This window comes from Mandrillus leucophaeus, unplaced genomic scaffold (genome assembly GCF_000951045.1).
Source record: "Mandrillus leucophaeus isolate KB7577 unplaced genomic scaffold, Mleu.le_1.0 Scaffold499, whole genome shotgun sequence".
Lineage (NCBI taxonomy): Eukaryota > Metazoa > Chordata > Mammalia > Primates > Cercopithecidae > Mandrillus > Mandrillus leucophaeus.
The window spans coordinates 534,524-560,820 of record NW_012105353.1 but is presented as its reverse complement, the minus strand read 5'-3'; the positions used below and the strand labels follow the sequence as shown (position 1 = coordinate 560,820).

The 26,297-nt window shown below is 41.4% G+C and overlaps 2 protein-coding genes across 7 annotated transcripts in view; both read right to left on the bottom strand.

Annotated features, from left to right (window-relative positions):
• The window catches only part of MAP7D2 (MAP7 domain containing 2), a 136,260-nt gene extending 128,127 nt beyond the window's left edge, over positions 1-8,133 (bottom strand). For 4 of the 5 annotated variants that reach the window (XM_011995789.1, XM_011995788.1, XM_011995790.1 and 1 more), the window contains exon 1: positions 7,896-8,133. In XM_011995789.1, coding sequence (XP_011851179.1) covers positions 7,896-8,022 — 127 coding nt within the window. In that variant the 5' untranslated portion in view covers positions 8,023-8,133. Of the gene's footprint in view, positions 1-7,649; positions 7,754-7,895 lie in introns of those variants that run through there. The other variant, XM_011995791.1, reaches the window with a different exon arrangement.
• Positions 8,134-14,825: 6,692 nt separating this feature from the next.
• EIF1AX (eukaryotic translation initiation factor 1A, X-linked) overlaps positions 14,826-26,297 on the bottom strand; it is a 16,428-nt gene continuing 4,956 nt past the window's right edge. For both annotated transcript variants that reach the window (XM_011995785.1, XM_011995786.1), the window contains 5 exons: positions 24,009-24,112; positions 22,273-22,323; positions 20,507-20,588; positions 18,889-18,980; positions 14,826-16,732 (listed from right to left, as the gene is read on the bottom strand). In XM_011995785.1, coding sequence (XP_011851175.1) covers positions 16,727-16,732; positions 18,889-18,980; positions 20,507-20,588; positions 22,273-22,323; positions 24,009-24,112 — 335 coding nt within the window. In that variant the 3' untranslated portion in view covers positions 14,826-16,726. The remainder of the gene's footprint in view (positions 16,733-18,888; positions 18,981-20,506; positions 20,589-22,272; positions 22,324-24,008; positions 24,113-26,297) is intronic.

Here is a 26,297-nt window from a genome sequence, read left to right as displayed (position 1 = left end):
GAGGTCAAGGCTGCAGTGAGCTGAGATCGTGCCACTGTACTCCAGCCTGGGTGACAAAGTGAGACTCTGTCTCAAAAAAAAAAAAAAAAAAAAAAGTAAAAGGGAGGATGTGCATAGGTTACATGCAAATACTATACCATTTTATATCAGGGACTTGGGTATCCTTGATTTTTGGTGTCCTGGAAAGGTGCTGGAACCAATCCCCAACGGATACCAAGGAACGACTGTACTTACCTATTACAGAAGATATTCTCCAAAAGGGCCACTAACAATTTCTCCTTTCCCAGTAGGTGCATGCTGTCCTCACATCAAGAGGTGGAGTCTATTTCCTCTCCCCTTGAATCTAGGCTGGCCTTGGGACTAGCTTTGACCACTGAACACAGCAAAAATGACATTCTGGGACTTCTAAATGCAGGCCTTAAGAGAACTGGCAACTTCTGCTTCCTCATTCAAAGCACAGCAGCCACACTGTTAGAAAGTCCAGGACAGACTCCCTGTGATTAGGTACCTGGACAATGAGAGACCATCTTGGACATTTCAAGTCCAACTGAGCTCCCAGCAGACCAGTAGACTGTACCAGCATGAGTCACTCCAGGTGACCCCAAATGGAGCAGCAGAACTTCTCCAGTGAGCCAAGGTAACCCCCAGAACTATGAGAAATAAGTTTTTGAGTGGTTTGTTACACAATAATAGATAACTGAAACGTCTCTGAAATGACAAAAAGAATATAAAGTGATTGTGAGGATGAAAGTAAAATAATGTATAAGTGCTTATACTGATACTTGGCACACAAGTGCTCAACAATTAGCGGCCATTACTGTCTGGGAAGCTAAAATGAACATGTGCAGTATATTATAGCTGCAGACTGCTATGTATGTTACATTCAGGTTCTGAGTGCTTTGCAGGCCCTGCGGAGTGGGAATGCACAGGAGGTGAAAAGGCAAGGCTTCAGGGTAAAAGCGCGTCTTGGACCTGAAGGACAGAGTATGCAGAATACTGGTTTCTAAACCTCTAATGCATGAAGACCCACCCACAGACTTCTAGGCAATTGCAACGCGTGTCTGCACCAAAGGCTGAAGACTGTCCCGGCAGAAGTCTCGAGGTCTCTATATAGACAGATCGGTGGTTGTGAGGCCAGGGGGAATGAAGAATGTTAATGAATATGGGGATTCTTTGTGGGATGGTGAACATGTTCTAAAATTGATTGTGGTGATGGCTGCACAACTCTGTGAATATACTAAAAACCATTGATTTGTGCATTTTATATGGGTAGAATATATGGCACATGAATTTTATAGAGATGATAAAGCTGTTTATTTTTATTTTTGAGTCAGGCTCTCACTTTGTCACCCAGGCTGGAGTGAAGTGGCATAATCTCAGCTCACTGCAGCCTCGACCTCATGGGCTCAAGCAATCTTCCCACCTCAGCCCCAAAGCAGTTGAGACTATAGGTATGTGCCACCACGCCCAGCTAATTTCTTGTATTTTTTTATGGAGACAGTGTTTTGCCAAGTTGTCTAGGCTGCTCTTGAACTCCTGAGTGCAAGCTATCTGTGGGCCTCGGCCTCCTGAAGTGCTAGGATTACAGGTGTGAACCACCGCGACCAGCCATAAAGCTGTTATTACAGAAACACAGAGGGTGGGAGGGATGAAGAGGGTGAGATGACAAAGGAGCAAGGAACATTCCAAAGGGTTGCCTGGGGGCTGCAAGGCACCAACCTATTTGGCACTGAGAGGAAAAGCAAGTCTTTTTAGGTGGTGAACGAACCCAGCACCGGTCAGAAGCTAGGAGCCCTGGGGACAGACCCTGTCATTCCAAGGATCTCAGGCATTTGGCATGATTGCTGTTCCCTCAAATGCTTTGCATGCATGTGGCTCACTCATACCTGTTTTCCTTTCGCTTAAATGACAACCCAAACTCTGCTAATCACGAGGCTTTTAAAAACAGAAAAAGTTCCTAGGCAAGAAGAAAACAAATGCTTCCCAACAGAAAAGCAGATCAGGGCTTGCATTCAGACTGACCTCAGAGGCAGATGAGGCGGGATCCCAAGGCCTAGTCAGTCCCAGAGCCTCAGATGTCAAGACAGTAAACTCCACATTTAAATGCGGCCAACTCAGATGTGAGATGGACAGTGGATACTCCCTCCCTAAGGGCGGCTGCCCTCTACCACCCCCTCATCCTTCTGGTGAAATTCCTTTCAAAAGAGGCCGGAGGGCAGGGCCATGGGAAGTTTTCAAATCCTGGAACTGCTGCCAGAGCCAACTTAGCACATGAACAGCCCCCTAACACCAGGCAGTATCATTGTATCACCAGCCAATATATCTCATTAAATCCTCTCAACAAGACCCACCAGGATATTTACCAACAACCCCCAGAAATCTCCATCTCTCCCCTGCCCAAATCAACCTTGTGAATCCTTCTGTTTTGTAAGTCAATCAATGTAATTACTACAAGAAGACAAAGTGTTCTTTCAAAACACTAGCCACTGCAGAAGATGGGGCACCTGAAAGAGAGGAAAACATCCTTTCACGTTGGAGAAGAAGCAGGGTTAGACATGACAGACTCTGAGCAGCTATGTCACCATGGCTAGGATATCAGAAGGGAAATCACAAAGACTTTCAGCAGTTTGCCCTGAAGGTCCTGCTAAGTCCAAGTCCTATGCTGCTATCAGTAAATAAAGCCAGGAGCCATAAACCAAATACAACTTTGTAGGAAGTTTGTGGCCCTTCCCACTACCAAAGAGACTCTAGAGACACAAACTCAACTTGTTCTCTTGTTCTTCCTTATCTGAAAAGCTTTTTGGTTTTTTGTTTTGTTTTGCTTTGTTTTTAGATGGGAGTCTTACTCTGTCTCCTGGGCTGGAGTGCAGTGGCGCAATCTTGGCTCACTGCAACCTCCGCCTCCCGGGTTCAAGCAAGTCCCTGCCTCGGCCTCCCGAGTAGCTGGGATTACAGGCGCCTGCCACCACACCTGGCTAATTTTTGTATTTTTAGTAGAGACGGGGTTTCACCATCTTGGCCAGCCTGGTCTTGAACTCCTGACCTCGTGATCCACCTGCCTCAGCTTCCCAAAGTGCTGGAATTACAAGTGTGAGCCACCGCGCCCGGTGATCTGAACAATTTTAGGATTAAAGCATTCAAAAATGGTTTTAAACACAACTTTGAAAAAGGATGAAGAACTCCGATTTCTTGGGGACCCAACGCCTTTGCTACTCGGGCCCACCCTACTTTTCTTTTTTATTTTACAATTTTTAATTTTTGTGGCTACATAGTAGGTAGTAGGTGCATATATTTCCGGGGTACAAGAGATGTTTTGGTACAGGCATGCAATGTGAAATAATCACATCATGCAAAATGGGTTAGCCATCCCCCTCAAGCATTTATCCTTTGTGTTACAAACAATCCAATCATACTATTAGTTATTTTTAAATGTACAATTAAGTTATTATTGACTATAATTACCCTGTTGTGCTATCAAATACTAGGTCTTATTAATTCATTCTATTTTTTTATACCCATTAACCATCCCTACCTCCCTCCCACCCCCTACTACCCTTCCCAGCCTCCAATAACCATCTACTCTCTGTCTCTGGGCCCCACCCTATTTTGTTTTTCTTTCGAGACAGAGTCCCGCTCTGTCACCCATGCTGGAGTACAGTGGCACGATGTCAGCTCACTGTACCCTCCGCTTCCTGGGTTCAAGCGATACCATGCCTCAGCCTCCCAAGTAGCTAGGATTATAAGCGTGTGCCACTGGGCCCAGCTAATGTTTGTATTTTTAGTAGAGATAGGGTTTCACCATGTTGGCCAGACTGGTCTCAAACTCCTGACCTCAAGTGATCCACCTGCCTTGGCCTCCCAAAGTGCTGGGATCCTGGGCATGGTGGCGCAGAAGTTGCAGTGAGCCGAGACTGCGCCACTGCACTCCAGCCTGGACAACAGAGTGAGACTTCATTTAAAAAGAAAGAAAGAAAAGAAAGGATTTGAAAGAAAGAAAAAGAAAAATCAAAGTGCTGTGATTATAGGCATGAGCCATCGTGTCCGGCCCCTCACCCTACTGTGAACCCCTGAGGGAGGTTATCCTGAACTTCCAGTTTGTACCTCTACATTCTCATGCTCCAGGGCAGGGGATGAAGATATGCAGATGGAAGGACATGAAGAAATGCCATCTTATGGCAAAGCAATTCCCTTCTTCCTAGGGAACAAGGGGCAAAGGAGTTTAATTCAGTAAATAATGTACACTACTCAGGTGACTGGGACACGATAAACTGAGATTTCACCACTATACAATTCATCCATGTAACCCAAAACCACTTGTACCCCAAAAGCTATTAAAATAAAAAATAAAAAAATTTAAATAACAGTATGTATCTGTAGAATGCACTGGAAAACTCAATGGGCCTCAGGAAACATGCTTTACAGTTCCATTATCTCAAACTTCTCCACCAACACATTTCTTTAATACAACTCATCAGTGATTTATGAGCACTCAACCCAGCGTATCTGCTCCCAGCATGATGCGATTGGGAAACAATGGTCAGAGACCTACTGTACACAAAAACCCTAAGGAGTGGTAGGATGACGATACAGTCACCTCCTGCACCAGGCAGCACTGAGAGAGGTACCCATAACCTGGACCCAGGCCTTGCTCTCAAGCTAATGATCCAATAGAGGAAATGCACCAGCTTGAGCACTTGTGTGTCAGACCTGCTTTACAGACATTAATTCCTTCATCCTCAAGACAGTACTCTGTCTCCCAGCATTGTTCTTCAGCAACTCCCGCCCCCTTATTTGTATGTGTGTGTGTGTGTGAAACAAGAGTCTCACTCTTTTGCCCAGGCTGGTGTGCATTGGCCATCATGGCTCATTGCAGCCTCAACCTCCAGGGCTCAAGTGATCCTCCCACCTCAGTCTCCTGAGTAGCTGGGATTACAGGCATGTGTACATGTGTACAGGCTACTCATGTAAACACCCAACTGTTTTGTTTTGTTTTTTTTTTCCTAGAGATAGGGTCTCATTTTGTTGCCCCGGCTGGTCTTGAACTCCTAGGCTCAACTGATCCTTCTGCCTCAGCCTCCCAAAATGCTGGGATTACAGGTGAGCCACTGCATCCAGCAAGTGTGATATACTTCACAACTGCTTCTAAAGCCCATTTTAAATGGGAGAAAACTGAAGCTCACAGATGTCAAATAACTTCCCCAAAATTACACAGTAAGAAGAGAGTGCTGACATTCATACCCAGGCAGTCTGGACCTCAATCTACTCAGCTTTAGTAACAGCAATGGCCAGCAGAGTCCGGCATACAGTAGATACCCAATGAGCATCTGCCTAGAGGAGCATGAAGGTTAATATAATACAGGCAGAGGAAGAGTGCTTGGCTGGAGGTACTGCAGGCACAGACAGGAGGAAGTTCATTAATTCTGACTGAGAGAACCTAGAGGAAGTGAATTCCTGAAGGAAAAATGGGAGAAGGGAGTATTTCAGTCTGAGAGGGACACAGGATCTGTGTGACAGTAATGCTGTCCGACGTTATGGTAGAGATCTGGTGATTCTATCTGCTGGTTAAAGGTTTTTAAGCAGACTGAAACAAGCACTTGCTCATTTGTTATACTATGTGTATCAGACAAGCACTAAAATGAACAGATTTGGTAATTTCTATTCAGAGGTAATTAAAAGGAAAGAAAGAAGGCATCACTGGGGGGTAATGGGAACATGCACAGGATTTCAATATCGGAAGAACCTGTTGCTAGACGAAACCACCAGCGGTATTTCCCTGCTGTCTTTTACAACAGCTCCCAGGAAAACCACTTGCCAACTCATATCCCCCAACTGTGCAACACAAAATTGTTGAACAGCCTAAACATCTCAGGTCCTTCTGTCTTGCAGCCTTCACAGCACCCAGCCCAAGCTTAGGAATAATGGCTGACTCTCTAGAAAAGCAGGTTAAGTCTCATTAGGAATGGGTCCCAAATGCTAAGGGCCTGGGTAACCAAGAATGATCAGTATCCAGGACAGATTATTATAAGACCTCAAAATCATAATTTTTCTAAGGAGACTTTATTTAAGTACCCGGCCTTGCTAACTCCCCCAAAGAACAAATCGTGGTATCACCTGGCACCTAAATTGAACATTCCAATTTTACCATACCAACCTTAATGCACATAGGTGTTTATTTCACATTTTAAACCTTCACACAACATGTTTTTCTACATTTCCAATTTCAAACGAAGGAAGATAGTCTTAAGCTAGTCTTAATATCAGAAGAGTGCATTAAATGATTCTACAGTAGTTTCCAAACAGAACTTATTAAGAATCTCCCCCGCAAAAATACCTCCTACCCTTCCCCTAATTTTGTTTCCATTAAAAAAAAAAAAAAATCTCCCCTTTATTCGAATAAAATCCAAGATACAATGAAGGCCCAATCGTACCGCCCCTCCCCACCTCTCATGAGTACAACAAAACATTGAAATAAACTATTATTTAAGCTCTCAACCAAATAAAAATGCAAACTGAAACAACCTCTCCTTTTCAATGTTTTATTATACAAGGTCGCCTCTGCCAGGGAGGGTCGTTCTGGTGGGTAGTTTCCAGGTTCTTCCCTAGCAGATGCAGCTTGAGTGTTTCAAGCAAAAAGGATAAAAACAAAAGCACACATTTCAAAGGTAGTTATAACGTTATCCTGTGACAGTTAATGAATTCTGCCTTTAAAAAAGCATAATGAAAAACACGAACTGGAAATGATTTAAGCTATCTCCTCCTTCTATGAATGATGCAACTGAAGGCCCAATCAGAAAATACCCCTCGCCTCCACAACCCCGTGAAAAAGCATTATTTTAAGAACATTTCTTTTGATTTCTTTCCTTTTCTTGGCCCATCATATATAAAATACTCCCATCTTCACTATGTGATAATTCATCGAATCAAAGTTTTGTGCGGTTTTTTTAATGCATGTTAGACTGCAGTAAAAAACGTTTTTCAAATAGCCTGCATTCTTAACTAAAAATAAAGAAAAAAGATGTTGTCAGGAAAAACAGCATGAAATCGGTTTCCATGCTGCTTACACCCCCGCACTACCTGCAACCACTTTACAGAACGTTAGCATCAGACCCGCTTATCTAAAATCCTGTCAAATGTCCTCACAGTCTCCCCCACTGCCTCGCTGGCTTCTGGGCAGCCAGGGACCAGCCCTCCATGGCTTCCAACATCTGCAGCCTGGAAGACTGAGAACCTTGTTTGCCCCGCTGCCTCGAGAGGGGGCCGCGGCCGGGTCACCTGAGCAGCATACCCGAGACCACAGGGAGCGCATCCGGGCGGGAGGAGCACCCGGTCCTGGGCAGACGCCTGGCCGCCCAGGCTAATCTGCTTCTGCCAACGGGTGACACGCCGATTTTGCCCCCTGGGAACGCCAAGAGGCGCGAAGCTGGGCCACCTTCCCCGCAGGCTGCAGCGGCGCTCGCGCGCGTTTCCCAGAACGCAGGGCGCGCGCGGAGGCCGGGGCAACCCCAGAAGCCCGCTCGGTTTACCCTAACGACCCCCATGCCGACTGCTCCTCGAGGACGAGGACTGGACCCCCAGCCCCCGCTCAGGCACCTCCATCCCAAATACACCTGCCGCCCACCCTAAGCCCCCCCCCATGTGTACCCACTCACCCAGGTCGCCCCAAGAACCCCGCCACTCGCACAGAGAGGGGTGCGGCCCTTGGATGCACGTCCAGACGATCCTGGGCCGGTGAAAGAGCATTTATCTCAGCTCTGCGCCATGCCCCTTCCCCCCACGCTCGAGGACCGTTGCCCTGGGCCGTCGGGCCCGCCCCCCCCCCCCCCCCCCCCACCCCCCCCCCCCCCCCCAGGGGTCCCCGAAGCCCTCGGGCGCCCGCCACACTCTGGGGAGGATACCTTGAGGCCTGTAGTTGGGTTGAGAGGTCCGCACCGCTCCCGGTTCTGCGATCTTCCCTGGGAGAGAGGTTCCCCGCGCAGTCCCCTCAGGCCGGGATCCCGTCCCGAAGCCGCCGCCGCGCTCCATCGGGATGCGCCGGCCGCACAGGCGCACTGCCAAGCCCGCCGCGCCGCACCGAACCCGCGCGCGTCCGCATGCGCACGCGTCCTCACGCAGCGCGCGCGCAGAGCGGGCACGTGCGATAAGCGCACCGGTTCCCACGCAGAGCGCACGCAGGGCGTGCACGTGCGATAGGCGCACCGGTTCCACGCACGGCGCACGCAGGGCGTGCACGTGCGAAAGGCGCACTGGTTCTCACTCACGGCGCACGCAGGGCGTGCTCGTGCGAAAGGCGCACTGGTTCTCACTCACGGCGCACGTAGGGCGTGCTTGTGCGATATGCTCACCGGTTCTCACACGTCGAGCGCGCATAGCGTGTGCATGGAATGTGCACAACAGTCCTCACACAGCGCGTACGGGCGTGCACGCGTCCTTACTGCTGTACACAGTGCACACACAGAAGGCGTGCGTACGCACACAATTCTTCATACGATGCTTACATGCAACATGCACACACAACGTGCACACTCAGCATAAATGCACCTTCTCACACAGTGCAGATACACTCAAAGCATGTATAGATGTGGGGTGCAGTTTCTCACCGTGCACACATCCTAACACAATGTGTGAACACAGAGCACACAACGCGCACATACATGCTCAGTACGCACACGTTTACACACACTGGGTGTCTGCATGCAAACTCAGCAATGCAGCCTTGGAAACAATTTCTGGCTGGGCCCACAGGTGGGTGCCAGTTGGGCTAGTGCCACCCGTGCAGACGCCGGAGGACCCGCCCTCCAAGCACAGTTAGGTTCGTTTTCGAGGCACACGGGTAATCAGTGTTTAGTGACGCCCCACCCTCAGCGTGCGGTCACCCAGAGAGGGACAGCAGCAGGTTATTGGAGTCGACCTTCAACGAAAAGGCAGCTGCACGCGCCGTAGGTCGACCTAGGCCTTTCAACCACACCCCACTCCGCAGCCAATTTGTTTCCTCTTCTGAGGCGAAAATAATGCTGACTGAAACCTCCATGAGGCCGGGCGTGGTGGCTCACGCCTGTAATCCCAACACTTTGGGAGGCTGATGCGGGCGGATTGAGCTAAAGAGTTCGAGACCCCTGTCTCTACAAAAAAAATTTAAAAATTAGCTGGGCATGGCGACGCTTCTGTGGTCCCAGCTACTCGGGAGGCTGAGGCGGGAGGATCGCTTGAGCCTGGGAGGTTGAGGCTGCAGTGAGCCATGATCACGCCACTGCACTCCAGCCTGGGCAACAGAGACCGTGTCTCAAAAGCAAAACAAAACAAAAAACCTCTGTGGGGAGGCTCTCTCCGAGAAGACACACAAGAAACTGCTAAACGTGTTGCCTCCCAAGTAGGCACTTTTACCACTGCCATGCACATTTACTATCTTTTCAAAAACATTGAAAAAGACATCTTGGCAGGGCCAGCTCAAGCCTCCTGTTTACCCAGGCCTGCCAAGTGATAACCCGTTCCCATGGAGCCCCAGGCTGCACGTTTTTCTTGTTGGAAGGTGACTAGCCTGAACGTTTTATTACCACCCCTGGGGGGAGATACACACGATTAAAAATGAAGCTGAATAATGGGTACAGGTTTTCTTTTTTGGATGAAAATGTTCTAGGATTATGGTGAGTGCATAACTAAGTATACTAAAAACTATTGAATCGTACATTTTAAGCGGGTGAATTTTATGGTCTCTTAATTATACCTAATTTTTTTTTTAATGTGAAGCTGAAACTCTCAGGAATGGGCACCTTTACTCTTGGCCAAAGCTGGGTAACAGTCCCTTTGTGGCACAAAAAAAATTAGTGATGAACGTGTTCCTGACACGCCCAAACGTGTGCCGGGAGTAGGGTCTGAGTGTGGTGAGAAAGCCAGCAAAAGTTTAAACATAAATGAGTAGGAGAGTGAGCAGGTTGGGGCTGGTACCCTGAGCTGTCATGAAAACTGAACACAGAGATTAAGCCAAATAAGAGCTTGGGAGCTGTCACTTTCTCCTTCTTTATCTTAGGGACCTTTGGTGAGTTTAATTCATCCAACTCTTGAGCTCATGGACACGTGTGTGTAGCATCCCTCTCTACTTTTATTCTATTTTTGGGGTCTTTTTACTTTCCATTCCTCTCCCTAATTATAAACACCTCCTCTGATATCTTTGCAGCTGCAATTTTGAAATACTGTTGTGAAGATATGCATGTATTTTAAATGTATATAAATGATATTGCATAAAAGCTATCATTCTATTTGTTTTTCCTCGCTTGGCACTGTTCTCAAGATCTGCACAAAACGATTAGCCATTCTATCTGGTTTACCCTTCTGTAAATTGCCTGTTGAATCCTTGCCCACCTTTCCACTGGGCTACTCTGGTTGATTTCGTTTCTTGTATTCTAGATAATTTCCGGTTTAAATGTTGCAAATATTTTATCCTAGCCAACTAAGCTTTTTAAGATTGGTACAATTTTCCTTGATTTTTATGACAAAATCCTATTAACATGTTTACTCCATTTATAATATTGCCCTATTTTTTAATCAATTGTTTTGAGAGTAAGTTACAAGTACTTCCATGTGTGTTTCCTAAGATTATGTTCTATTACACATACTAGAGTTAATTACCAATTTAAGTAAGTTTAACATGGATACAATAATTTTCTCTCCATTGGCTGTTCCTCCAACGTAGAGGTAGTTTTCCTCTTGCAATAAGCACTCTGTGGGGAGGCACTTTAAGGTTATGCAGGTACTTACTCTTCGTCAAAAATTCTCTCTAGATTTAGCATCCATTGATGGTTCTTGCTTGATCCGATCTCATGACGGTTACGAAGTGATAAAATCCATAAATTTTTCACCTTATGGTTTGCATTTTAAGAAGTCTTAATACAAACTTCCCTAGTCCCAAGATGCTCCCCATTGCTCTCAGGCTTATAGTAAAAAAAAAAAAAAAAAAAAAAGAAAAAAAAAGGTAAAAAATGCTTTACTCTCAAGCAATTTTTCTGTACTAGCGTGAGGTAAAGATCCAAATCCACTTTTCTCTCCGAAGTGTAGTTTGGTCAGCACTACCTGCTTACCTATCCTTTCCCCAGTAATTTTTGAAGCCACTTTAAAAAAAATCAAGTATCTAATTCCCATAGTAGGTGAGCTAGATTCTGAGCTATCTATTCTGATCCTTCTGTTACTCCATCTTTTACTACTATGGCTTAGGGTGCAACTTATCTGTTGAATTCCCTCTTGGCAGTGTTTTTAGAATTCTTTGAAATTCAGTATTTCCAAACGAACATACTTTAGGATGTTTTTGCAATCTCCCACCAAGGCCTGCCGTAATACTACATGTAATTATATTGAAGTCAGAGGTTAATTTGGAGAAAACTGACATTTTCATAACATTATGACAGACTGTCCAATAATAATTTATATTTAAGCTTTGAAAGAAAATGACTTTCGAGTTTCCCACGCTTTTCCCACTACACTAACTTCCTACAAAAATCTTTAGTATGGCCGGGCGTGGTGGCTCACCCCTGTAGTTCCAGCACTTTGAGAGGCCAAGGAGGGGAGATCACCTGTGGTCGGGAGTTGAGACCAGCCTGACCAACATGGGGAAACCCCGTCTCTACTAAAAATACAGTTAGCTGGGCATGCTAGCGCATGCCTGTAATCATAGCTACTCGGGAGGCTGAGGCAGGAGAATCACTTGAACCCGGGAGGCGGAGATTGCAGAGAGCTGAGATCACGCCATTGCACTCCAACCTGGGCAACAAGAGCAAAACTCCGTCTCAAAAAAGAGGTTTTTGGCCGGGCAAAGTGTCTTACACCTGTAATATCAGCACTTTGGGAGGCCAAGGTGGGAGAAGCACTTGCATCCAGGTGTTGGGAGACCAGCCTCGACAAAAATGTGAGACCCCATCTCTAAAAAATAAAAACAAAACATTCCGGCATGGTGGTGCACACCTGTAGTCCCCATTGCTTGGGAGGCTGAGGTAGGAGGATCACTTGAGCCAGGGAGGTTGATGTTGCAGTGAGCTGTGATATGGTGTCATTGCGTTCACCCTGGGCAACACAGCAAGACCCTGTCTCTAAATGAATGAATGAAAGAATAGCTGAGTGCAGTAGCTTACATCTGTAATCCTAGCACTTTTGGAGGCCGAGGCAGGTAGATCACTTGAGGTCAGGAGTTGGCAACCAGCCTTGCCAACATTGTGAAACCCTGTCTCTACCAAAAATACAAAAATTATCCGGGTGTGGTGGCAGGCGCCTATAATCCCAGCTACTCAGGAGGCTGAAGAGGGAGAATCTCTCGAATCTGGGAGGCAGAGGTTGCAGTGAACTGAGATTGCACCACTGCACTCCAGCCTGGGCGACAGACTCCGTCTCAAGAAAAAAACAACAAAAAAAATCCCATTGTTAGATTCCTAAGACAGGTTTAAAATCATAAATATGTATTAAATGTTGTCAAATCTGCCAAGTCCAGTTAATTTTGTATCAGACAGCACAGAAATCAGCAATGGGACTTGACTCAGATTTTGTCCCTACTTTCTGATCTACCAACATCAAGTTGTGAACTGAACAAAACAATGGATTGGAATGGCAGTACAGACTGGGCTTTTAAAAGTGGGTAAGTTGACCAGAAGTGTAAGCATTTACTTCACCTATAGGTCTCTGCATCGTATAAAGTAAGGTCTGTTGAATGTGACTTTGGCAATCTGAAGTCACTCTGCTGAATTGACTTACCGTTAGAAAAATGCCTTCTTCAGCACAGATTTGTGACAAATTCACTTGCTGAGGAAATGCAACCCCATATCTGGAATATGGCTAAGTGGATTCATTTAGATCAAACAACCAAAAACAGACAAAAATAAAAACAAGGTATACCTTTTCCTTATATATCACAATTAACTTTTAAAAATAGCAAATTTTTGGAAGAGAATCAGATGAATAGTTAAAAATGTTATAAACAGTTCGAAAAGAATCAATTGTATACATTGTTGAAAGTTGTTCATATTTTATTTTCTAATTGCAGTAGTTTGTATCTGATTTCTTTACATCATTCCATATGATGGGAAAGGACACCTCTAAGTCAGTTAGTACTTATTAGCTGTCATGAATCTATAGTAAAAGGGATCACTGAAGATTTAAGAATAAAATATTATCAGAGGTATCAATATTAGTAACTATAATCTTTAAAGAAATATAGACCAGTTGGTATTTTGTAAAATATCTTCAAGCAAATGAGAGACTTCATCTGTTAGTCTTATACCGAATTAAATAAGGTTGGTAGCAATTTTAAATACTCTGTTGATATGAATGTACAAATATACATTCTACGTGTTCCTTCTATTGTACGAATCAAAGACTGCACGCAAAAGAAATGGGAAATACAGAATATAGAAGACATGCATCCTCTATCTTACATAGTACTGGATATCAAGTGAAAAGAGGCCGACACTGCTCTAAGTACATCACATGTATAAACATCTAAATTATCAATCCTCCCAATAACTCTGCATGACAGGTACTGTTTTCATCATCCCCATCTTAGAGGTGAAGAACCTGAAGCTGAGACAAGCAGGAGAATGTGCCAGTGGTCACCTGCAGGTAGAAGGCCAAGTAAGGGTGGGGGCAAAGTCCCTTTGACCCCAGGATCCATGCTCTCCCCTCTCCAGTACATTGCCTCACAAGTACCTAGCAACTTTCAGGGCTGGGAGGGTGGAATAAGAGAGGACAAAGTCCAATACATCCTCCAAATTGCTCAGTTCACTCTATACCTGAGAGTCTAGTGTCTTTTCACATTTTGCTCTTTTCTGAATAGGAAGAAAAAAAGCAAAGATAAAAAGGATGGTAGTTTAGGGTACACCAAAACCACAAAGCAGTGTGCAAAAGTTTATGGGAGTCCAAAGAGTATAAATAAAACTTACCCTTACTAAGTAGAATAAAAATAAGCATTTCATACCAACACAAATCATTTTCATCTTTAGGACAGTCAGGTAACATTAAAAAAACCTCGCTTTCATTCTGACACTTTAACTGTCAATCCAGTCAATTCCGGTTGTTGTTAAGTCTGTATACAATACAACTAAAGTATAAATCTAGCTATTTTACTCAAAACATGCTTTTACCTATTTGATTACTCAGTTACTCTGAAATCAATAATGACAGCAGTTTATACCTATGAAAGATGTTACTGAACATCATAATCTAATATTTACATTAGATGAGATTAAGTTAAATTACAAGTCACGAAGAGTTTGTAAGCAAACATTTATAGCCATGATTCCACAGATGTGGTGAGTAAACCAACAGCCATTCCTCAATAAAATACAAGAATTTCCATCATGCATAGTTTACAGGCTCAGTAAGAAGCGGTCTCTTTAGGGGCTAGATGCTTAAGAAATATTCAACAAACAATGAAATCTTGGCTTTTTTTTTTTTTTTTTTACACAAATGTTTGGTTTGGTTATTCAGCATTAGTGATAAAACATATTCATATTCTAACTGCAAGTGGAATAAACATTGCATCAAAAATGCAACCCCATCAAAATCATTAGTAATAACTATTACTCCCTCTTAGCAGTAAGAACCATTATTCTTGGATTTCAAACGTTTTATTTTCTTTCTGTGCATAGCTTATAGCACTGTATTATAGGAATCAGTGTATAAGCAAAAAAAATCAAAAATAAAACTGCTGGAAGACCATTTCCATTATTTATGATTAAATCAATGAAACTATACAATTTCCACATTAAATACAAATTAGAAAAATTCCTCCAAGTAGTATTGCATATAAGCTACAACTTTACCCCAACTATTTTAATCACTGATTCGAGATTTACCTCAGCAAGAACAATCACCAGCAAATACATGAACTGGGGTTATAGGTGAATTTTTAGAAACTCTCCAGACAAACCACATGTGTTAAGTAGAAAAACTGATGTTTGAGCTGTGCTATTCCTACGAGGAACTATATCAAATATGCCAAGTTCAAACATTCTTAGTAAAATAATATGAAAGGACCTATACATACTGTAAATTTAGCAAAAACACTTTTATGTACAGAAGCCTAAATATCTTAGGAGGTTTAGAATACCAATGAAGACAATTGTTATTCTTCAAGGCTGGTTTCTTATGAGGATGAGGATTAAAAACCAGCCCTTAGTCTCAGATGCATTCCACCTAGATGTGTTCAGGAACTCCATAGAATAAGAAATATAAACCATGAATGTGTACTCTTAATTTCTATTCCTCAACTTAATGTTCTATAGTACCTCAGATCTTTAAATCCAGAGTTTGGTGTACACTTAGGAAATTATAGTAAGAGCAGATTAGAGAAGATTTGTTTGTTTTCCTTTTGAAGCCATGTGAAGGTTTATTGCCCTGTGTATTTTCATCACTGAAAAGTTCCCCGGTGACTAATAAAATAAAAGTGTCACAAGCTACATGATAGATCTCTTCTTTTAATGTTGCATACAATTTCAGCTTGGCTAGTGAGGGTTAACTAGCTCAGCCCTAGTTTCATTTTGAGTTGACCACTAAAAACTAAATAAGGAAGTTACCAGTAAAGCTAGCTCCCAATACAAGCAAAAAACAAAAACAGAAAACAAAACCAAAACCATTCACATAATAAAATATATCCTTAACACAAAATAAGGGTATAACATATTCTGCAGCACGACATTTTATTTTATTTCTCAGCTGTAGCTTTTCCATTCAGAAATTGGAGACCATCTTTTCATTGAGATGTTATTCCTTCCTCTTCCCTTAGTTTAGGGATATGTTGAAAAAGGCTTTTCAACAAGTTTTTTTTTTTTTTTTACAAGTTGCTATGAAATTAATTTATATATATCTTAAGTGTTTATAAAGCACTCAAAATTGTAGCTTACTTACATGTACATGACTTCTGAAAATAAAAATCACACTTCTAACATAATCTTTCTGCTCTGTAAAAATATTCTACATACATGCATATGATCAAAACAATTCTTTTCATGTTTGGCGTATTTCTTACACATAGTAAAAGAAAAGTCAACAATTATATCAGTACTTCCACTGTTACGATAACTGAGTGCCACCTAGTGTTCAATTTCTGCAACTACTAAGCTTACAAATTCAAAATTGCTATTAAAACCCAGGTTCTGAAACTGCATTTTGGAGATACTTTTTTTTTTTATGTTTATGGTGGCAAAATACGACTACGAAAAGAACACATGATATCAAAATCAGTATAAAAATAGCCACAGGCTACTTAAATATGACAAACAGACTTAATTTTTTTTTTTTCTTCAAATGCAGATTTCTGCCTCCCTCAAATTTTATCAAATCTCAAGGGAATATCTAGGTAATTGAAATATATACACAATGACTCTATACAATCAAGAGGCCAGGGCTTAATCATATTCTGTGAGGACAAGGCAAATGATTTCTTCAAAACACCCATTTTCTTATTGGAAGTGGTAGGAAAAGCAGCAATGCATATTTTTTTTTTTGTAATTAGTAGACATGGTCTTCTATCCATAAGCTCCATTACATTAAAAGAACAAAGTGGGCTTACCATCTCACTTAAGATAATTCAGCATTATCAGTTTTTTAAAAAACAAGAAATACCTTAGAAACAAATCAGTCTGCTTTAACAAATTGCATTCATGCTAATGAAATTTTAATCTTCTTTGTCATGGTCAAAATCCAAATTGTAGGACAATCCAGAAAAGATGGAATGTAAAATGTTGAGTTCAATTTAGATCTGGAAGGGAAAAGAACATCAGATGAAAGGAAAAAGAATTCTTATATTCCAACAGTCTACTCCACATATAAGGGAGACTTTCACCTCCTTAGGCTACCTGAGAAACAAATAGTTTGAAGAAGAAATTTCTATAATTCTGGCCTGCTATAAGTAAATCGTTTTGATCTCCTTTGTAATGTTACATGTTATGCAAAATATTCTTAATAAAGTTTACTGTCTCCTTCCTTTCCTTTAATGCTAGTAATTTGAGATTTTTGTATCTTGTGGATGGGAGGAGACACGGGAAGCATGATACGATCCCTTCAGGAACAGGACCAGTGTGATACTGACCTAATTCTCCTGAGTCAATCTGGCTACAGTTAAAACATCTATAAACCACCTGGAGAAATGTCTCAAAGAAGTAGGGTTCTCAGGTGACAGAGTCAACTTTTACAAAATGTTCAAGAGAACTCTTTAATAATCACTGTCTTTACTGTCTCTTTTCCAGCCAGCCAGCTGGGTCCAGTTCTGAGGAGGTGTTGGCCCAGATCCAGAAATTTTTACTGAGAAAATCTTGACCATGCCTAGATTCTCAACCCATTATCTTGGTGCATGCGGCTTTATATTCATGCATGTTCTCTGGTTAGGTTCCTTAATTTTTTTTTTTTTTAAAGAGGCCTTCTACCCCTGCTCAGATGTCAAAATGTTTGAGTTGGCACTTAATCCACACGTCAGCTGCAAGTTCTTACCAAAAATAGAATTGTTAATTCTATTGTCAAAATATTAATAACAGTTTAGTCACAAGACTCCTCTTGGCTCAGGGTCTCCAAAATTAAGAAAATAACAGAATAATATGTTTATTTCCCACTTCCTATTTTTGTGTATGTGTTAAAATGTCTGTAACATTAGTAATTTAACTCAGGTGTGAGTATTCTTGGTCAGGAACAACTGCTCTAGGTATTCTGAAATTCCATCTTTGCATCAAATTTAACGTTATTATGTTATTTATTTAGAGACAAGGTCTGGCTATGTTGCCCAGGTTAGTCTTGAGCTCCTGGGCTCAGGTGATCCTCCCATCAGCCTCCTGAGTAGATGGGACTACGGGTGCATACCACCACATCTGACTTATTATTGTTTTTGGGTTGAAATACACAGGTGGTTTCTGAACTACATTTTAGTTAAAGAGGTTTGAAAAGAGCCCAAAACAGATTTAAGAGTAACACCCCAATCACTAAATAAATTTATACTGCCAAAAGAATAAGTTTGAATTTCATTCAAATACAGTAACAGCAGAAGTATAGTAAAGCATTTATACTTATGGGCATTACTACTTTATTATTAGGATAGACAATCCATTTTCTTCAAAATAAACATACCAACTGCCCAAGAGTTTGCCAACAGTACACATCCAACAGCTAAAAATACCATAATTGGCAATAGGCTTCCATTTTGACAAGGCTTTCAGTGTATGTTGTAATTCCAATCTTCATATCAAGCTGATTCAAACAAGATTCTTTCAACACACTAATATTTCAATTAAAAAGGCATGTTCCTTTGATAAGATCTATTTTTCAACTGTCCACTAAATTTTTTAATAGCTATCTCTTTAGAAACTCGTAATTAGACAAATCATGCTTACAGTGGCTGGCGTCAATATTGCCAATGCAAACACTGACCTTTTTAGGAAGAGAAATTGAAGAGGGTTGTAAGAATTCTCAAAATAGGGCCAGGCGTGGTGGCTCACGCCTGTAATCCCAGCACTTTGGGAGGCCAAGGAGGGCAGATCTCCTGAGGTCAGGAGTTCGAGACCAGTCTGGCCAACATGGTGAAACCTCATCTCTACTAAAAATACAAATATTAGCCAGGTGTGGTGGCACGCGCCTGTAGTCCCAGCTATTTGGGAGGCTGAGGCAGGAGAATGGCTTGAACCCAGAAGGCAGAGGTTGCAGTGAGCTGAGATTGCACCACTGCACTCCAGCCTGGATGACAGAATGAAACTCCATCTCAAAAAAAAAAAAAAAAAGAATTCTCAAAATAAACAGTTTGACTAGGTGTCTTCTACATAATATTATTTAATTCAGACAATTCTCAAAATATACCCTTATTTATGTTAGGGGAAAGTTGGTTTCTCCATGGATAATAACAAAAATTGGAAAACACAAGGTACATCTACTTACGTCATCAATATCTTCATCATCATCTCCGATGTCATCGAACTGAATTTCATCATCATCTCCAGGACCAAATGTATCAGTTTCATTGATTTTAGCTAAGGACACAGTAAGAAATACACTGGTAAGTCAGCACTGTAATTTAATCAAAGTTTCATCATAAGAAAAGCATTCCTAACTTTTATATAACACAATTACTATAAAGATTATATGAAGCAAAATTCCCTGCAGTGTCACTGCTATGTCAAGATGGGAGTATCTGTGTTACCATTTTCTTTTGTTTGCAAAGGTATTTTCAGTAAGGAAGGCTCTAATTACACTAATTCTGAAGCTATTATAACTTCCAGGTATACTTCTCAAAAGGTTTGAGCACATGGTAACAACGTATTTCCTTAAGAATAGCTGGTTCACTAATCATCAGATAGACTCATCAATGAGAAAGATCTGGTCAAATTATGATTATCCCTAAAGAAATGAAAATGAACCAGGAAGCGCTAGTCCTATTCCTAGATACATTAACATTTATTAGATCAGAAATGCTAAGTAATTTCAGCAGGACTTTCATGCTTAAGTAAAATTAATACTTTCGTGCTTAAGTAAAACATAATAAAATTAAGTTTTTTCATAATAAGATACAACAGAGCCAAAAACAGTAACTGCCAAGTGAAAATGCAGGCCTACAAAATAGTATGTCAAGTACATTTCTCATTTGATGAGGTTGTAAGGGACTTATTTTTAGGTTTTCTGCATTAAGAATTCATTACTTTTGTATTTGGAAGGGTGAAAACCAAGAATGCTGCTTTTAAAAAATCCTACGGGATACTGTTACACAACGATAAAATGAAAATAGAACTTTTTACCCCGTCTCTACTAAAAATACAAAATTAGCTGGGCATGGTGGTGCATGCCTGTAATCCCAGCTGCTTCGGAGGCTGAGAATTGCTTGAACCGGGGAGGCAGAGGTTGCAGTGAGCCAAGATTGCACCACTGCACTCCAGCCTGGGCAACCGAGTGAGACTCCATTTCAAAACAAACAAATAAACAAACAAACAAACAAACAAAATCAGTAATGGTACCTAATTATGTGCCCTTGCTTCGTGTTTTTGTTTTTGTTTTTAATTTTTTTTCAGACAAGGTCTTGCTTTGTCACTGAGGCTTGAGTACAGTGGCATGATCACAGGTCACTGCATCCTCGAACTCCTGGACTCAAGCAGTCCTCCCGTCTTGGCCTCCCAAGTAGCTGAGACTTACAGGCATGTGCCACCACGCCTGGCTGACGTGCACTTCATGTTTAACCCATATGAGCACTGACAGTCTCTCAAGAAAGGAATTTTAAAATAGATACTATAACAAAATTATTCCTTTAGTTAGCATTATGTGGAACTCCAAAGCTTACAGAATATCCAAAGCTTACAGAATATAACTCCTCACTATATTTATTGGGAACAGAATTCCAGTAATTTCTTTCTTAAAATATCTAGTATTATGAAGCATAGGCAGGCATACTTAAAACTAAAAATGTAAGCACTAAAGTAAATAAGCAAAATCCACAGTTCCTTCACCTAAACAGCAACAGATAACCTAAATACCATATGACAAGTTAATACAGTAACTCAGACATTACCATGCTCTGGAAGCTCGCCGTATGCCTTCAGACTTCTAGCTTCATCTGCATTGTATTTTAAAATCACATCAGCTTTGTTATCCTTAAATAGAGACAAATAACTTTAAAAACTGATCATGACGAAATATTATCAGTTATTTCATAAATTCTCATATTGAATAAACAATCAAATCTCACCATTTTATTATAAATCTCCTTTTAAATTTTAAAGCTTTCTCATACCCTCTGAAAAAGATCCTTGGGTTTAACCCAGGAGGAAGTTTATGTACATGGCTGAATGATTATTAACAGGCTTGGGAAATATATTTTAAGATCTCACTTAATAAGAGCAGAACTGTGAAGACCCCATATTTTAGATTATTTAATATTACCCTTTGATTAGAAGTCTTTTGAAGTACAAAAGCTCCCTGGGACAATAATTTGCAGGGTGATCAAACACTGCAATTCCAAAACTGAGACTGAACTGAGACTGGTATAATGACCTAAGCAAATTATACCTTTCTGCATTATCTGTGCTTCTTTGGCTATGTATCATCACAATCTCCTGTGGAGTTTTTGTATCTTCTGAAGATAGATTAGCAGATGTGAAGAGAAGCCCAAGATTTAGTATTGTGAGAAGTTCTTTGCTATTTCTGATGCAAAAGTCCCACTGAGAAATACTGTCTTAGAATGTTCTACTTCCCTATTTGAAAATAATTTAACTCAGTTAAGGGAGAAAATTGATTGCTTCAACTTCAAGGACAGTGTGATTCAGATCAGTACTTCTTAAAATGTAAAGTGTATAGAAGCCCATGGAGATCTTATTAAAATGCATGCTCTGACTGAAGAGTCAAAGAATGTGTATTTCTAACAAGCTTCCAGAAGATGCTATTGAGCCAAAGACCACCCCGTAAGTGGGAGGGGCACGGAAGGATCACAAAAAATTTCAAATCAGAAGTTGGTCCTGGCTGTCACTTTACAGTTAAAATGTTACTCATTTCGGACCCTTGGTGTCCTTATCTATCGAACAGGAAATTACTTATTCTTCCTATTCCTGGGGTTATTGTTAGATCATAAGAAAAAAAGGGACATTAAAATGGTATGAATTTAAAGCAAGCTTTCTCACCTCAGCGCTACGGATTATTGTGAGGTGGACTGTTCTCTGTTATGGGATGCTGTCCTGTGCCCACCTCAGCCTCTATTTACTACACGCTAGCAGCACTGCACCCATCCCCCAGTTGTGACAACCAGAAGTCTCCAGACACTGCCAATGTCCCCTGGAGGGCAAAATTGCCCACGGTTGAGAAACAATGGTTTAAAGTGAAGATTTAAATTATTTACTCTGGATTAAAAAAAAAAATCAAAGCATGCTCAAGGCTATACAAATAGAGACAGTATCACACAGGGATGATTTCCAATAGGTGGAAGTCAAATGGATTTCACAGACCCACAATGAGTCTACAGAGTCAAGGGTTATGATCATGAAAGGCAATCACCATTTTCTTTCTTTCCCAAGTGCTCCTCTATATTTATAGCACATACCTATGTCGTGATGTGTATTATAATTACTTGTGTGCTTAATTCTCTCCACTACCAGGCTATGAGCCTTTTGTGGGATGGGCACTTAACTCATTCAGCTGTATCCTCTAGAACAATGGCTCCCAGATTTTGATTTAAACATAATCCCTGGGATACCTAGCACAATGCCTAAAATGAAACTGGCTCTTAAGAAATGGCTCATCAAATTCAAGCCAGTAAAATATGAAAAATTTACATGTAATTTTTACCTGGTAGTCTCGGAGACCGACCAATATAATGTCCGAGGTATTTATCCAAACCTACAAAAGAAAAGTCACTGCCCGTCATATTTCAAATAACGAAGAATCAAGAAATTCCAGAGTAACAATCAATTAGTTTAGAAATTAAAAGATTTTAGGCCGGGAGCGGTGGCTCACGCCTGTAATCCCAGGATTCTGGGAGGCCAAGGTGGGCGGATCACCTGAGGTCAGGAGTTCGAGACCAGCCTGGCCAACATGGCAAAAACCCATCTCCATTAAAAACTACAAAAATTAGCTGGGTGTGGTGGCAGGCGCCTGTAATCCCAGCTACTCGGGAGGCTGAGGCTGGAGAATCGCTTGAACCCGGGAGACGGAGGTTGCAGTGAGCCAAGACTGCACCACTGCATTCCAGCCTGGGCAACATAGTGAGACTCCATTTCAAAAAAATAAACTTCTTTAAAAGGAAAAAAAAAAAAGAAATTAAGAGATTTTAGTTTGGGCTGGCTCACGCCTATAATCCCAGCACCTTGGGAGGCTGAATCTGGCAGATCACTTGAGGTCAGGAGTTCAAGACCAGCCTGGCCAAAATGGTAAAACCTTGTCTTTACTAAAAATACAAAAATTAGCCAGGTGTGGTGGTGCATGCCTATAATCCCAGCTACTCAGGAGGCTGAGGCCAGAGAAACACTTGAACCTGGGAGGCAGAGGTTGCACTGAGCCAAGATTACGCCACTGTACTTCAGTCTGGATGACAGAGCGAGACTGTGTCTAAAAAAAAAAAAAAAAAAAAAGGAAAGACCCCCATATCAAATTTAAAAAAATAAATACAAAATCAGAGTTGGGACTTTTAGTCAACCTGATTAATAAATCTGCCTGAATAACTACTGTGATGGTGAATTAATCATTACTTTCCAAGGCAGTCCATTCACGATGACATTCAGGAAATGCAACATTAATACAATGCTTATGTAATATAACTCATACTCAAATTTTCTTAATGTACATTTCACAGCTATATGTCCAATTCCTAAACCAGAATCCAAACAAGGGCCACCTACTACATTTAACTGTCAGGTCTCTTTAAGTCTCCTTGAAACTAGAATAGTACCCCAACTTTTTTTTTTTAAACTTTCATGACAGTAACATTTCATTAAGAGCTGGGCCATCTGGCTAGGTACAGTGGCTCATGCCTATAATCCCAGCATTTTGGGAGGCCAAGGCGGGCTGACTGCTTGAGCTCAGGAGTTCGAAACCAGCCTAAGCAACATGGAGAAACCCCATCTCTACAAAAAATACAGAAATTAGCCAGGCATGGTGGCACAGGCCTGTAGTCCCTGCTACATGGGAGGCTGAAGTGGGAGGATCACTTGAACCAAGGAGGGTGAAGCTACAGTGAGCCCAGATCATGCCACTATACTACAGGCTGGGTGATAAAGTAAGACCCTGTGTCAAAAAAAAAAAGACAAGGAGAAAAAAAGCTGGGCCTTTTGTTTCTGCAGAATGTCTCTCAATTTGGACTTTTTGGGCAGGAATACAACGTAAGTGATACAAATGATTCTTTAACATTAGAATCTGTATAAAATTACCATTACAGACCTTGTTATTTGCCTTATAGGTAAATCACTGTTTACCTAGGTAAGTCTTTTGGGAATTTCCAAAAATGAAGTCCGTGGACAGTTAAAAACTGTTAGAGGGATTTTCCCCCTTAACCAATTTTATATTAAAGTAAAACAAATCACACCTACCTTTTTTCTCAATTTTCCTCTGATGTGACATAACCTCTTTACACCATCAAAACACATTGCTTCTAGCCGTCCATTTCCCAACATTTTGATTACCTGAGCATACTCTAGCGGGGAGAAAGGAAAAGGGTATGGAATATTGTTCAACTTTTGATAACAGCAACTTAAAGTCCACATAAAACTGTCAAGAGAATAAAGTTGCACCAGTTGGGAATAAATACATATATTAAAAATATAAATAAACATAAGGGAGTGATAAATATCAAGTTAGTTAATGGCAGAGCTAGAACCAAGACTCTATAATGCCATTTCTTTCTTTCTTCTTTTTCCTGAGCTCAGGTCAAGTGTAGAAACCTTCACAGTTACAAAGGTCAGTAGTAAAACCTTTACATCATTGCCCAGAAATGATTAGGCTTTCATGGACATACATACGCACCCCCTCACCCCCAATCTCATTCATTCCTACAACTGCTACCTTTATAAACACATGTGGGTGCACACACACACACCAGACATATGCCCTTATTGTTTTACATTGTTTTCTAGTTTTGCTTCTCAGAACTGTAGAGATCATGCATCAGGTAGACTAGAAAACCTTCTGAAGTTCAGATTTGGCTAGTTTCATCACTGATCCACTTCAGTAAAAGCAGATCTCAGAGAATGTAATGCATTTCTATAACATACGGTCTCTGCTATTAGACACGTTTTAATTATCAACTCATTCTGAATAAGTAGATTAACTACCCCACTTTTAGCTCTCCTTTACCTCAGTACCTTTAGGAGCAATTCTCATAATTTTTAGTTCATTTAGCAAACAAAAACAAACTTCAAACAATGTCTTTTTTGAATTAGAATATGACTAACCCCCAGAGAGGATGTCCATTAATTTGTAAATATACTGAGACTTCACTTTGAAAGGCTCAGTAGTGGGGTTGACTTGTGGAAGTGAATTACTCAGACTACAGTGAGCCCAGCACCCACCTACCACCTCAACATGGTTGGTCAACTCAAAGGCAGCCTTTCTTCCAAAGTGAGAGAAGTTGTAGTACTAAAACAGTGTCTGCCCAAGTCAAGTCAGCTGCTATTTTAGAGGCAAGGATGACCAAGGCTAAGAAACAAAAGGATTTTTAGCCAGAAAACGTATCTCGTGTTTACTGGTTTATATGTATGGCATAATAAATCTACCCAAAGTTCTGTTAAAAGCTAAAGTACTGGAAATGATTGGAATACCTGAGAAAATATGAATTTGGAGTATATACTAGATATTATATCAATGTCAAATTACCTGAGTGTGATAATTCTCTTCTAGTTATATAAGAAAATATATTTGCTCTCAGGAGATACATGATCAAGTAAAGGAAAAGTAACATGATGTCTCTAAATTTCAAAAGGTCCTCAAGAAATCCTACATATGGGGCTGGGTACGGTGGCTCACGCCTGTAATCCCAGCACTTTGGGAGACCAAGACAGGTGGATCATGAGGTCAGGAGATCAAGACCATCCTGGCTAACACAGTGAAACTCCGTCTTTACTAAAAATACAAAAAAAATAGCTGGGCATGGCAGCGGGCGCCTGTAGTCTCAGCTACTCGGGAGGCTGAGGCAGGAGAATGGCGTGAACCCGGGAGGCGGAGCTTGTAGTGAGCCAAGATCGCACCACTGCACTCCAGCCTGGGTGACAGAGTGAGACTCCATCTCAAAAAAAAAAAAAAAAAAAAAAAGGAATCCTACATATATATGTACATATATATTTCCTTATACGTGTGTGTACGTATGAGGGATTTAAGGGAGTTTGTTGCACTAATACTGCAACTTTCTGTAGGTTTGAAATGACTCGAAATAAAAGTAACAGGAAAGGGCAAACGATCCAGTTAGGGTTTATTTGACTGGTGCTATGTATCCTGGTCTGGCACTTACAAAATTCTTCAGTCTAATAAGGTCAGTTAACTGTTCAGTTTCATTTTATTGTAGTTTATGAAGTTACATGCTAATGGCACCGGAGAATGGAGAGGTCTATAAGGGCCTCAGGCTCATCCTTCAAATGTCCATGGTCTACTCAACATATTATGCACACCATTCACTATCAAAAATGCTAATCACAGAACTGTCAACTAAATCATAGAACTGTCAACCATAGCTTTTGAGGCTCAATTCCCTCTGAACTATACAACACATTCTTAGTTCCCAGTACTTTGGGAGGTCGTGGTGGGAGAGCCCAGGAGTTCGAGAACAGCCTGGGTGACATATGAAGACCTCATCTCTATTAAAAAAAAAAAAAATTTTTTTTTTTTTT